This window comes from Leiobunum rupestre, chromosome 2 (assembly GCF_980474605.1).
Source record: "Leiobunum rupestre chromosome 2, qqLeiRupe1.1.hap1, whole genome shotgun sequence".
Lineage (NCBI taxonomy): Eukaryota > Metazoa > Arthropoda > Arachnida > Opiliones > Sclerosomatidae > Leiobunum > Leiobunum rupestre.
In genome coordinates, this window is record NC_143385.1 from 7,441,727 (window position 1) to 7,456,002 (window position 14,276).

General features: G+C 37.3%; 1 protein-coding gene and 5 non-coding genes across 6 annotated transcripts; all 6 read left to right on the forward strand.

Annotated features, from left to right (window-relative positions):
- The first annotated feature begins 1,851 nt into the window (after positions 1-1,851).
- TRNAM-CAU (transfer RNA methionine (anticodon CAU)) lies at positions 1,852-1,924 on the forward strand. Its single transcript has one exon. It is a non-coding gene; the product is annotated as a tRNA-Met (tRNA).
- A 207-nt stretch (positions 1,925-2,131) lies between these two features.
- TRNAM-CAU (transfer RNA methionine (anticodon CAU)) lies at positions 2,132-2,204 on the forward strand. Its single transcript has one exon. It is a non-coding gene; the product is annotated as a tRNA-Met (tRNA).
- Positions 2,205-2,401: 197 nt separating this feature from the next.
- On the forward strand, positions 2,402-2,474 carry TRNAM-CAU (transfer RNA methionine (anticodon CAU)). Its single transcript has one exon. It is a non-coding gene; the product is annotated as a tRNA-Met (tRNA).
- Positions 2,475-2,538: 64 nt separating this feature from the next.
- On the forward strand, positions 2,539-2,611 carry TRNAM-CAU (transfer RNA methionine (anticodon CAU)). Its single transcript has one exon. It is a non-coding gene; the product is annotated as a tRNA-Met (tRNA).
- A 203-nt stretch (positions 2,612-2,814) lies between these two features.
- Positions 2,815-2,887, forward strand: TRNAM-CAU (transfer RNA methionine (anticodon CAU)). Its single transcript has one exon. It is a non-coding gene; the product is annotated as a tRNA-Met (tRNA).
- An 8,973-nt stretch (positions 2,888-11,860) lies between these two features.
- LOC149955982 (glycolipid beta-1,4-mannosyltransferase egh-like) lies at positions 11,861-13,686 on the forward strand. The gene is made up of 2 exons (XM_090166721.1): positions 11,861-11,997; positions 12,352-13,686. Exons 1-2 carry the CDS (start codon positions 11,995-11,997, stop codon positions 13,684-13,686), a joined length of 1,338 nt encoding a protein of 445 aa, XP_090022847.1. The 5' UTR covers positions 11,861-11,994.
- Positions 13,687-14,276: the final 590 nt, after the last annotated feature.

A 14,276-nucleotide genomic window follows, 5' to 3' on the forward strand; every position in this document is an offset into this window, starting at 1 on the left:
TCGTCTGAAGGAATGTTTGCAGCTCGCTACCGGGTCCAAGCCTTCGCATGTCGCATGCGTTGCGTCTCGGTTCTTTGACGAATATGGCGGCGGACTTCGCCAGGGTCTCTCAATGCTACGGATTAGAATTGAACGTCGTCTGCTTTGCGCTATCCCGAAACGCCATGGATCAATGTTATTGGCTTGGAAAGAGTTCTTGGCTCTCACGCGATGGACCTTGGTTAATTTGACCAACCCTATTATGGAGCCCCTATTTTATAACTCAAATCTTTTAATCACGAACATTTCTTTGGCTGAGCGGCGTCTTCTTGCTTCTTGTGGCGTGGCCTACCTGAAAGATAATTGCTACGAGGTCATCCTGGGGTTTCTTCCGGATGAAGCCTTTTTGGAATTGACCGCAGATTCCGGAATCGGTCGCCGTCGGTTGTTGCAAATTTTTCAAAGGATCAAAGATTCTCTCCCTCCCGCGGTACATCGAGTGATACATAGTAAAGAGGTCTACGAGCTTGAGACACGGCCAACGTTCGCGCTGGTCGCGGACACAGGGATCTCTGTGGAATTGGACAAAATTACATCTACGTCAATTTCCAAAACTTTCAATGCCGTAACCCCGATTCCGGAATCGAATGGTGAAGAACGTTGGCGGGCTTTCTTCGGGGGCCCTTTACAGAAGTTCCGGGTTCCATCACTTGTCAATTCTACGTTGGGTCCCCGATTGTCAAGTATGAATCTCCGAGTGTATCATATGGGGTTCATGGTCAAGCAGCGGCTATTTCGCGCCGGCATAACAGACGATGATCAGTGCCCGCTATGTGGCCTTGAAAAGGAGTCAGTTTCGCATTTATTTTTGGAATGTCAAGATACGCACGAATGGCTCGATTGGTTATTTTCTTCAGTGTTGTCGCTGTACACGCTGTTTGGTGAAAAGGACATGTGGACGCGTTATATCGTCTTTGGACTCAAGCCTAAAACTGCGGACTCTAAAGAGCATTGGGAGGTCACTTCCATATTAACTGCTATTGCCAAAGAAGCCATTTGGAGTAATCGTTGTTTGTACAATTTGGGGCAGATAACCAATAAGCGTACACTTTTTTCCCGTTTTCGTGCTCTCATAAAAACTGAGGCTCGGTACCGCGTGCAATGGCTACTCCTTCATAAGCCGGGTTGTACGGCCGCAATAGATATTTTTCGTAACATATGAGGGGTCAATAATCTTGGAGATATCCTTATGGTCATTAATATTGAAAGTACTTTATTGAAATGTGTATTTTGTTGTATTTGCAGTAGTTATTATTTTCTATAACTGAGGATTTTTTATCAATGATATTTTGCTTATTTATTTTTCATGTTGTTTCTAACTTCAATTGTGTAATGCTTTTAATAACACTGCTTATATATAACATTGCTGGATGTACGTAGGTTTAAATTGTTAAATTTGTTTTAAATATTAACACTGTGCAATAATGCATGTAACAAAATAAAAATTTTATAAAAAAAAAAAAAAAACGGTGGACTGTAGAGGGCGAATTACAAAGATATCCATAGGTCGCTGGTTCAAATCCGGCTCGACGGACTTAAAAAAAAAAAAAAAAAAACGTCAGTCTCAAAATCTGGAGGTCGTTAGTTCGATCTTCACTCGGGGCACGAGCTTTTGCCTCCACATTTGGAAACGATTAAAAACATTTTTTCCCCGTTCAATCTTCTCTCAACCGCCTCGATAGCGCAGACGGCAGCGCGTCAGTCTCATAATCTGGAGGTTGTGAGTTCGATCTTCACATGGGGCACGATCTTTTTCCTCCACATTTGGAAACGATTAAAAACATTTTTTCCCCGTTCAATCTTCTCTCAACCGCCTCGATAGCGCAGACGGCAGCGCGTCAGTCTCATAATCTGAAGGTCGTGAGTTCGATCTTCACTTGGGGCACGATCTTTTTCCTCCACATTTGGAAACGATTAAAAACATTTTTTCCCCGTTCAATCTTCTCTCAACCGCCTCGATAGCGCAGACGGCAGCGCGTCAGTCTCATAATCTGGAGGTTGTGAGTTCGATCTTCACATGGGGCACGATCTTTTTCCTCCACATTTGGAAACGATTAAAAACATTTTTTCCCCGTTCAATCTTCTCTCAACCGCCTCGATAGCGCAGACGGCAGCGCGTCAGTCTCATAATCTGAAGGTCGTGAGTTCGATCCTCACTCGGGGCACGAGCTTTGGCCTCCACATTTGGAAACTATTAAAAAAAATTCCGTTCAACTCGCTCTCAACCGCCTTGATAGCGCAGACGGCAGCGCGTCAGTCTCATAATCTGAAGGTCGAGAGTTAGATCCTCACTCGGGGCACGAGCTTTTACCTCCACATTTGGAAACGATTAAAAAAAATTCCGTTCAACTCGTTCTCAACCGCCTCGATAGCGCAGACGGCAGCGCGTCGGTCTCATAATCTGAAGGTCGTGAGTTCGATTCTCACTCGGGGCACGAGCTTTTACCTCCACATTTGGAAACGATTAAAAAAAAAATTCCGTTCAACTCGCTCTCAACCGCCTCGATAGCGCAGACGGCAGCGCGTCAGTCTCATAATCTGAAGGTCGTGAGTTCGATCCTCACTCGGGGCGCGATATTTTTCCTAAACATTTGGAAACGATTAAAAAGAAACATTTCCGTTCAATTAACTACCAACCGCCTCGATAGCGCATACGGGAGCGTCAGTCTCATAATCTGAAGGTCGTGAGTTAGATCCTCACTCGGGGCACGATATTTTTCCTCCACATTTGGAAACGATTAAAAAGAAAAATTTCCGTTCAATTAACTCTCAACCGCCTCGATAGCGCAGACGGCAGCGCGTCAGTCTCATAATCTGAAGGTCGTGAGTTCGATCCTCACTCGGGGCACGAGCTTTTGCCTCCACATTTGGAAACGATAAAAAAGAAAATTTTCCGTTCATTTAACTTTCAACCGCCTCGATAGCGCAGACGGCAGCGCGTCAGTCTCATAATCTGAAGGTTGTGAGTTCGATCCTCACTCGGGTCACGATCTTTTTCCTCCACATTTGGAAACGATTAAAAACATTTTTTTCCCGTTCAATCTTCTCAGTTTTCATCAACATACCAAGAAACAAGATCCCCAATTCGGAAAACTACGCGGAAAACGCGCTGGTGTGTTGAAAAACGTGCTCATTCGCGGAAAAACTACGCGGAAAACGCCCTTATACGGAAATATACGCGGTAAACGCACTCGTATGCGGGAAAATTCCCGGAAAACCTCCCCACTACCCAAAGAATTGCTTTATTGGAATAACAATCTCAATAACAGAGCTCACATGAAAGTTATTAGTTTCAAAATGATATTTACAAATCTTATCCACACAAATTTAATTTAATTTTAATTTTAGTGTTTGATAGTATCTTTCTGGCTATATTTGTGTATAAGAATTATATTTTACCGTATTTAAATAGTAATAAAAGCCAATTGAAAGTTTGAAGAAAATATGAATTTAGTTCGTAAATAAAATCATTTTATAGTACTTTAAAGGACTCTTAATACGTTTTCAACTTGAATAAAATTAAAAACAATAATCTAAGATACCCTTCAAAGTTAAATTCCTTTAGAGTTTATCAGTAAAACCACTTACTTTAAGTATTTTTTCAATCCTTTTACCTATATTTACATATTGGAATTGTTATAAAAGGTTCTTTTAAACGTAACTTAGTACACTAATTAAGTATTTTTAATTTACCGTAATTAAAATATAGGTAAGTGGTTTTTATCTTATTTTATACCTACGGAAGCGATAAATAAATTAAAGCAATAAATTTTTGGAGTTTGGAGATGGGTGGGAAAAAAAAGGCTCTTCGTTTTTCCAACTGCTTTTCTGATGTACCCAAAAATGGACCAAATTAGACCAAAAGTACCCTTAAAACGACCAAAGTCACCATTTTCGGCCCTATGTACCCCATTTCGGACCAAAAGTACCCCAAACTGGACCTATTAGCTTTATTGTAATGTTAAACTCCCATAGAGATTCCCCTAAAAAGAAAAAAAAACTTGCGGTCCAATTTTGGGTACATGAATTATTTCGGAGACGAAATCCATGTTTTAAATTCAAATTAACCGCGCGCCCGGGCAATCCGCGCCTCCCAGGAAATCCGCGCACGCGCGCGCTATCTTCCTGCTTAGGTTATCAAGTATCATACAACTTACATAATTTCCACTTATTTCGTACCTTAAAACGCGATCGAGATATTCGTTTTAAGAAATACTCGTGAGATTGGTTCAAGTGCCAAGCATATTTAAGTACTACAATGATATTAAAATGAAGTTTAAAAATATTTCCATTCTACTTTAACAACGAATATTCCATGACGTCAAAACAATCTTAAATTCAAATTAACCGCGTCCCCCGGGGAATCTGCGTACGCGTCGCCTAGGTTATCAATTTTTACATCATTTTATCTTATTACGTACGATAAAACTTGATAAGATATACGTTCAAGTATCTTTCGAGATAAGCGTAGATAAATGAACAAGTTGGCCTGGACACAATATGTTGATATACGAAAAAACAAATCGTCGCGAGAAATATCATAAATACATTGACTTTTCGACGATTTTACCCCCATTTCACCCCTTAAATCCCGGATCTCGATCCCGAACCTTAACCTGAACCTGGGATCGATGTCTCGCCCTTACTTTCCCTCTACTGATATCTACGATTCCTAATGCAGTCATTGATTTCCTGGGTGTGCGAGTCATTATATGATATTGAAAATTGGACGGCATTGGTCTTTTTCATGCGGTATGTGTCACAACGTCAACAGGAAGTCTACGAGTCGTCCACTGCCAGATGTCGAATATAGCTATTCTACGGTATCTTCATCAAGGGCGAGTGTCGAAAAAAATGAGCGGGAAGTATTTCGTAAGCGAAAAAATACAAATACCATCTGTAGATATTTCTTTCATTAAAATTGGCTTCGTATTATATTTAACTGATAAACTTGTACTGTAAATAGGGTTAAATTCAATTGTGCATTGTTTTAGTACGTCTAACTCACTGTTGTAACTACTTAATTTATAATATTCTGAATAAATTAAACTCGGTTGTTTCGTCTCAATTATTTTAATTATAATTAAAATTTTATTCCGGGCGTGATGGAACCGGGATTACGGTTTTTGTTAAAAACTCTGAATTGCGGAGATATATTTAAGGGTCGTCTCGAGAAAATAATACCACTAGGTACAATTCTTGCCAACTTGTTCTTGGTGTATTTTGCCAACGAGTATTTTTCATGGTGTTTCGTGAAGACATGAATTCTAAGTCTATTGAAAAATCTGACCCTTCTTAGCCGTAATAATAACAAGAATAAATACGGTTTTTCAGTTCACAGAACTGTTTGTTGTATAATATATCAAAAGGGATGGTAGTCCCTATGCAAGGTCCGGGTATAGAGTAGAGCACCTACCCGAGCACTTGCTATATTATCTCGAGTCAGAATGAAGCCGATTTTACCCCCTCGTACCTCAAAACCTATAGGTCGTATCCAAACAAGTGATGTATCGTTTGAAAGGTAACAGGAACGCGACAAACATATACGAATTCCATCGAACAGGGTTGAGGTGACGTTTCATAGTAATGGGGCAAAATAAGGCTTAATTTTTCTTCTTCTTCTTCCATCTTCTCCTCGCAGACCACTCTACAGCAAAAACTACTGAACCGATTTAAATGCAATTTGGTAAACAGTTTCAATTTAGGCTCTCATTGTGTCCTTCCAAAGAAGAAGTTCATATCTGGTATAGTTCTTGAGCTACGGCGACAAATGTACAGTTTAGCGAGTCGGTAACGAAACCATGGAGTAATAAACACATAAGAAATACTAAACCGGAGCGACCGGCGATTTAAAAAAATAATGCAAAAGGTTTGAAGGTTGATTCTAGGTGAAAACGTGGCGCTGTGTTCGAAAAAATAGTCTTAAAGGTTAAAATGCCCGCTATGACGGATATACTTGGAAACTATGTATGCATGTGTGCCGCCAGAGGGCGGTAAACGATGCCAATGAGTAATAAACACAGTACAAAACGTGTAAAGTTTAATAACAATCGTACAAGCTTATTTATTAACATTAAAAAATGAATTAAAGAGCATAATGACGTAACGTTTTCACAAAATTAAAATAAACAATATCTAAACGTACACAATGTTGGCGAAAGAGCTTGGCAGTTCTCAATATTCCAAATAGGTGAAAGTTAACTTTCCAATTTTTTTTATAAATATTATTTCCGCTTTTTTACGTTTAAAGGCATTATAAGAACTTCACTTCTATTGTTATAAACAAAAAGGCGTAAAATCCACCCAAAAACCATTCGATTAAAAATGGCAAGGTCCTTTAAACAAAAACGTCACGTCCTATTTTACTCTAGGCCATAAAAGTAGTGAAATCAAATAAAGGGCAAGATCTGTAATTACATTCCCATAAACGTCATAAACTGGACTTATTTATCGACAAGTGATGTGCTCTAAAGTAATATGCTAGACCTTGCGCGTCCTAAGTGTTTTACTGTGTTAAAATCCTTTGTACAACCATAAAACATATCAAAGAGAATGGCTAATATTAGAGTCGCATTGTATCAAATACACCGTTAAATAAATTGGTTTGAAAATTTTCAACGGTTCTTGGGATGTTCGCAAAGCATTCTGGGAAAGAAAGAAACACACTATTGGATGAAAATGCTATCTCTCGCTCATGCGCCGGAACGTATTTTCAGCTCGATGGCCGAGACACGTTTTCTTAGCTTAGCTGTAACCAGTATTCCCGCCAGGATTTTTTCGCGAGTAGGCACTGCGTGATTAAGAGGCCCCCATAAAAAATTCCTTTGTAATTTTTGTTGTTCTTTAACTAGCCAAATTGTATATAATTATTTAAAAATTTTATTATTATTAAATCAATAAAATTTTTATTATTATTAAATTATTTATTATTATTAAATTAATAAAAATTTTATTATTATTAAATTAATAAAAATGTTATCATTATTAAATTAATAAAAATGTTATCATTATTAAATTAATAAAAATGTTATTATTATTAAATTAATAAAAAATTTATCATTATTAAATTAATAAAAATGTTATTATTATTAAATTAATAAAAGTTTTATTATTATTAAATTAATAAATTTTTATTATTAAGTATATTATTTACAAATAAATATTACCAACTTTACTTTTAATCGAAGAATTCCACCCTACGATTACCTCTTTACCCAAATTCATCAACTACTTATTTAGGCTTGTCTCCCCCATTGTTAAGGGAGAAGACTACAGTGGCCATTGTCTAGTTTCGCGCTATTTCAAGCTGAACTGTTTTATTGTTGTGTTTTAACTTATTAAATTAATATTGATGTGTAAAACAGCCTCTGGTTTAGTGCTTAAAATAATTTTGACAATTTTAAATTTCAAAGTAATCTAATTATTACGTTTTAATTCGGACCCACGGAGCTAAACACGTTGGGCAAGCGCCCAAACTACCCTATAGTAGTTGACCACTAAACTTGCTTTTAAATCATGACATTTTTTTTAAATATCTAATATTGCAATAAAATTTCCCCTATTCCCAATATTGTCGGCGGATGTGTAAATGTTCCCCTGAAGTGCTAAATCTTGTTCGGCACATAAAATAATAACTTCCACGTGTGTAGATAGGACCTCTCTGTTTCTAATAACGTCTAGTCTATGGTGGTCGTTAACCTGGCAAACTATTGATCCACGGGATTTGGATTCCATGTAGTCTAAGTACATTTTGTAGGCTAGTTGGTGAGAAGATTTGTTGGAAGTTAAGTGTTTCTTCGAATTGTGTCCCCATGTTTTTCCAATCCGAAAATCCCTTTAGAAATGTTTCTAATGCCTAAAAAATGACGGCAACAAAAACAATACACTGCATCCTTTGCAACTGAATATTCAATCATTTGATATTTGTCATACCAAGAAGAATTGAAACCTTGATTTTTACCGCCAATTAATCTTTTAGGAAAAGGATTTAGTTTAGGCTGAACTGGAAGGCAATCTTTATCTAGACTAATATCCAAGTTATTCAACGCGTGTAAGCCCATTTATTTTGAATTGGATACGTTGTTTGATGTATTTTGTGCATGGTTAGAGTTGGGGTTTGCAATTACTTCTGCAATTTCTCCTTCATGAGTCAGTTCCATTTCCATATCAGTACTGACGTTTGGAAGAACTTCAGCAGTATTACTAAAACAGTGACTGTTATCAGTCTCCAAGGATTCTGAACCCTTTCTCAATTCTTTGACTAGGTTTTTCTAAGAACTATAGTTATGGCTTTGCGCCGACGATTTCAAAAAACGTGCCATTGCACCTTTCTGATTACTAACGAAACTATCTTCCTGTTTCCATTTTTCTCATTTTTGGGACCCAGATAAAAATTTTCTGGTACTCATATTTGAAAATGCTACTATTATATACTAATAGCGAAATAACCTTAAAAAGGTTTAAGAAAATAAAGCTTAGTTAAAGCTATGTAGTCTTCAAACAGACTTTTTAATAATACCAGCTATATCAAAGCCCTGAAAAAAGCGGTTTGAATATTTTTTCTAGAATAGCTAATTAGCCTTGAAAAAGGCTTTTTGAATAATTTAGCTAGAATAGCTAATTAGCCTTGAAAAGGGCTTTTTGAATAATTTAGCTAGAATAGCTAATTAGCCTTGAAAAAGGCTGTTTAAAAATTAGCTTAAAACAGCTAAATAGCCTTTAAAAAGGCTGTATTGGCAAAGTTAGTCTCGGAAGAGACTTAGAATAAATTTGACTGGGAGAGAATCGAAATTGAGAACTACCTGTTTGTTCAGGAGCAGAAAACGAAATGAAGAAACGCGCGTTATCTGGGACAAGTCCGACCACCGAAGGTCTAGGTCCTTTCTCTACGATCAGTGGTCACTGATATCACGTGATTTCGCAAAAGGGACAAGGAGTAAAAAAGAAAAAACCCTAATCCCCAGGACGCTCTCTATTCAAAGTAGTGACTGGTACGATGCTTTACGCTTCGACTTCAGCTCCGCTGGGATTTCCCTTCGTTTAAGCGTTGCAACGGTTTAAGTCGTATTTAAGAAATCCAGTTTCTCACTTAATGCCCCCTTTTGTAGAATGCCTAGAAACTAAGCTTATGTTTATTGTGTTGGTTGGAGCTAAGTTATCACTGAGGCGAACAGGTGGTTTTTTTTTTTTGCTGCTTTCCTTGCACGACGGACTTCCCCGTCCCGGGCCAGTTTTTTGTCATATACTCTATATCAATGTTAACAGAGTACACTACCAAAAGCAGAAACCACAGAGTTCGCTGCCTTTGGTTGTGTACTCAAGTAATATTGATTTCGAGTATAGGTGGTTCAAAAGGGAACGTTTTGTTAGGGCCATTTAGGACTCTTGGAAATTGGAATTGAATGCGAGTTCTTTTTTTAGGGGGCTAGATGACCAATTTTTAAAAATAAATAAAATTTAAAAATCACATTTTGGAGGCCCCAGAGGCAATTTTTTTAAACTTTTAGAGGCCCCTAAAATAGGCCTAAAATTTTTGAACATAGGCACGTGCCTACCTGTGCCTACTGCTGGCGGGGGCACTGGCTGTAACGATTCTAATGATACAATATCAGTTAATATAAGATAAAACGTTTTCTTAAGAATGTATAAAGAGTGAACAAATCATAAAATTTACAACGTAGCGGACGAAAGGCAAGCATAAATATCAAGAATAAGTTCCTAAAAACGATGTAGATGGCAGCATTACCTAATCACGGGACCATTTCAACCTCCCGACTTTAAAGTTTTCTTTCGTTCTCGAAAAGCGTGGCCCGGCTTGTTTATTTTATTTATAGGTGCATATATTGTTTAGATCGATATATATTATCTACTCCGTTTAGATTTACTCTTTTACCTTAAAAGCACAGTAAACGAGTTTCAATAATCAGAGTCAACATAACTTGGCAGTGAAATAAACGTTGGCACGTGTTTAATTCTTGTCTCGCTCAAAGTACCACCTTGGCCAACCGAGACAAAATAAAAACACTCGATAAAATTACTGAAACTGTTCGTACTAGTGGTACTCGAACATTTCTGTACATTATCGATAGGTGGCGGTGCGACTATTGAAACTGGCAAATTACTGAAAGCAGACAAGTTGTTGACTGCAGTGACGTAATTACTGCAGTCAACAACTTGTCTGCTTTATTTAATTATTGTTTTAAGGTAAAAGAGTAAATTTAAACAAAGTAGATAATATATTTAGATCTAAACAATATATTTGATACAATGCGATTCTAAGATTAGCCATTCTCTTTGAAATGTTTTATGGTTGTACAAAGGATTTTAACTCAGTAAAACACTTAGGACGCGCAAGGTCTAGCATATTACTTCAGAGCACATCACTTGTCGATAAATAAGTCCAGTTTATGACGTTTATGGGAATATAATTACAGATCTTGCCCGTTATTTGATTTCACTACTTTTATGGCCTAGAGTAATATATGACGTGACGTTTTTGTTTAAAGGACCTTGCCATTTTTAACCGAATGGTTTTTGGGTGGATGTCGCTTTTCAGAAGGCAATATGAAAATTCAATTAAACGAAGTTATTTTTTACTTTGGTTGCGAATAAAATACATTTATATTAAATCACTTTCTTTAACACCAAAGGTTAAATAGATGCATTTAAATTAATAAAGTATATAAGCTATTTTAGCGTTTTAATTTTTCTTAATCTTGAGCCACGAAATTATATACAGGGTGTTTTGAATTTTTTTCCAGAAACTGCAAGAGATAGAGTTGCGAAATTTTCAGGGTATTATTTATAGTGTGGGATCGCTTTAAATCGTAAATTCCGAAAAAATCGGAAATAATTTCGGGTTATTGTAAAAAATATTTTTTCACCCGTAGGTGCTAGAAAAAAACGTTTTAATGAGAAAGTTTTAGAGTGCTGTCGAAAATGTTCAAAGAAATTGGTTTCATTGGTAAAGAACACTTTTTCACGAAGATATGAGCTGTTCATAGGGGCCAATAGCCTTCGCATTTTTGTACGTAAATGAAAGTAATCACATTAAAATATTAAATTCCTTAAAAAAAGTAATTTATCAAAACGCCAATTTAGGCCTACAGTAGGATGATTATAAAGAGAGTTGTTCAAACTACGTTTCATGAGTAATCAACGCAAGTGGCGGCTCTATCATTGCTACCTGTATTATGTGAATCCCTCTGTTATTAGAGATGGCCATGAATCTATTCGATTCATTTAGAACGTGATTTTACTGGAGAGCGTGGTGCCATATATTAATGGCCAAGGAAGCTAAAATTTCAAACAGCCGAACGATAACGTTGTCAGAGAGACCTTGTAGACTATTATAGTTAGACAATAACAAAATATCGTTTATAATTGCTGTAATTTACGATATTGACCAATTTACAAACGATCCAATCAACGCGAGGGGTACCTATAAGTACTACCTTTTTGATTTCGCCACTAGCGACATCTATTGATAAAAGAACTACTTCACATCGAGATGCCACTTGCTTTACAGGTATATGAAACTGATTACAGCCTTTAGTAATGCTAAATTTGTAATCAGTTACGATATCACTTTAATACAGTCAAAGCTACAGGCTTGTAACCCATTAAAGGGAGTGATCAGCCCCTCATGTTAAAAACACGAAGACTAGATTACAAAGATGTTTCGATGATTTTCTTTCGTAAGCACATTTGGTAAATTTCCGATGATTCAGAAATTCAAGGTATAAATTAAATAACGTTACTTGTATGAAAAACGCATTAAATTTTTCATAATGTCGAAGTCCATATACGTGGTTGTGTTATAATCTTCACCACTAAATTATATTCGCGATTGAAATGCGAAACTTTTCTGTCAGATCGGCAACTTCGCCTTTAAATACATCAGTCACTACACTAAATATTAAATAATTAAATTGTTAAAATTAAACTTATTCTGCCATGGTAAGTGCAAATTTTCTTATGTTTAAAAAATGTTTCATATAGTTCGGTTTTGGTCGCTACTTAAGGTTTAAAGTTTTAAAAAAAACTATAACTTGTTATGTAAATAAAGTATATAATATTACTTGGCACCAGTGGCGCGTTTTTTCCTTTATGGTAAAAGAATGGTTCATTCGCAGTTTTAATCTATACTCTTTTAATAGTGAACAAAATCGTTTTAATGTGTTCGGGGTTTTCGGTTTGAACAGATTTTCCCTGTAGGACTAAAAATATGTTTTTACATCCTTGAGTCATAATTGCTACTAGGTTTTATATTATTTACTAAAATAATTTTGAAAATTCTGATCTCTAATATAGGTTGGAAGTGTAATTAAACACCTGGGACACTGCGTTGTTTTCCTGGTCTTCGTGTTTACCACTGTGCAAATCAATTTGCTGGTATCTCATCGAGTAGAAAACTACTCTATTTGCGACAACCTCGTAGTTATTTTCATGTTTGGCTTCCACACGTGTCTGCTCCCGTTTCAGTTGTCCATAGTGTGCGGGCTTCTCTTGTACAACTGTTTTCCCGGCGACGTAGAACTGAAAGCCAATATGGATCGCTTGCCGAGAATCTGCTTCAGAACCGTCACGAGAGGTGACTATCCAAATCTCATTAGAACTAATTTAACGAAAAATCTATCCGCTTGCAAAGTCGCTGGCTTACGGAAATTCATCATGGAAATTGTGACGGAAAAATACATTCCCACAATCCAAGAGAATCCTCGAGTGCGACAAGTGGTTGTTCCATCGGAGTATAATACGCGTCACGACACTCTGTACAAGGCTCGGAATTTGCAGTACTGTCTCGAGAAAAGCGTCAATATATTGTCCGACCACGAATGGATCGTTCACTTGGACGAAGACAATACCTTGTCAGAAAACAGCGTCAAGGGCATCGCTAACTTCGTAGAAGAAGACAATCACTGTTTTGGTAACGGTATCACCGATTTAAAATTCGACGGAAATCAAAGCAAACTGGTCAAAGCGGTGGATATCTCCTCTATGCTGGATTACGGAGTTGTTCGGTTTCACCAGAGCTTTTTCAATCGTTGTTTCTACAGCAACCGAACGACCTTCTTCGTGGCCAAGGTCGTAGCCGAGAAAGACGTCACCTTCGACGTGGGTCCCGGCGTGTCCCTGGCTGAGGACATGGCGTTCTCTTTAATGGCTTATTCCAAGGGCTACACGTTCGGGTTTGTCGAGGGTTTGAATTCGGAACAAGGGTCCGTTTCAGTCTGGGACTTCACGCAACGCGTCGCTAGGGTATTTAACGGTGTCATCGCCGTATTCTCCAGCAGATTCTATTCATTTTCTCAATTCAAAATCTTTACGTGGTTCGCGCTCAGTAACGTGGCGATCTTGTTCGAGATTCCATTCTCATTGTGCATCCTCTTTTATCCAATTCCGTATTTTCCGCTCTTGCAATTTTTAAATGCTTTTTCAATAGCAACTTACTCGTATGGCACATTGTTCACCGTTTTGAAAAATTCCGACAATAAGCCTTTACCTATTTTACTGGCGCTGTTCGTTTATTTTCCTATTGGTACAATTTTGTTCCTAGGAATACGTTGTTATATCATGATGAGAGTCATATTACGCGTTGACAAGAAGCCACCGGTCTTCTATGTCAGTAAAAAAATAGATCAATAAAATTGAATTATTACTTTGACATTTATTCAGAATATAATTTTATTTGCGTTTTAAGAGTTGGGCAAGAACCTGAATCTCGTGAATATATTTCCCATTCAGTGGCTTCAGAAGTGTTTTGGATCGGGGGCTAGGAATCTAATAGGAAATAAACAATTTGGTTCTCCAAGGACAGGATAAAAATGCAAATTGCAGACGATTGCATCGTCTGCCAAGCACGATAAATTCCCTGAAGATTTCCCTTAGGATGTTTGAGCATCGGTACCGAATGATATGAACAGGTACAAAATACAAAATAAAATAATGAGATAATCTGTAGGCATACGTTAGTATCAAAAGTGACTTAACGTAAGAACAGGGGCGAATTAACTCTTTTGGCACCTCAAGGCAGGGTAGGCACGTGTCTAGGGCGACATTTTTCTAGGGGACTATAAAAATGTCGCCCTAGACACGTGCCTACTCTGCCTAATGGATAAGACGTTCCTGCGTAAGAATCATAAGTTAAATAATTAATAGATGGTTTAGTACGCGTTTCAATGAAAATTTTTCGTTGTAGCGATTCTTAATGAACAGGATGATTGAGATAATTATTC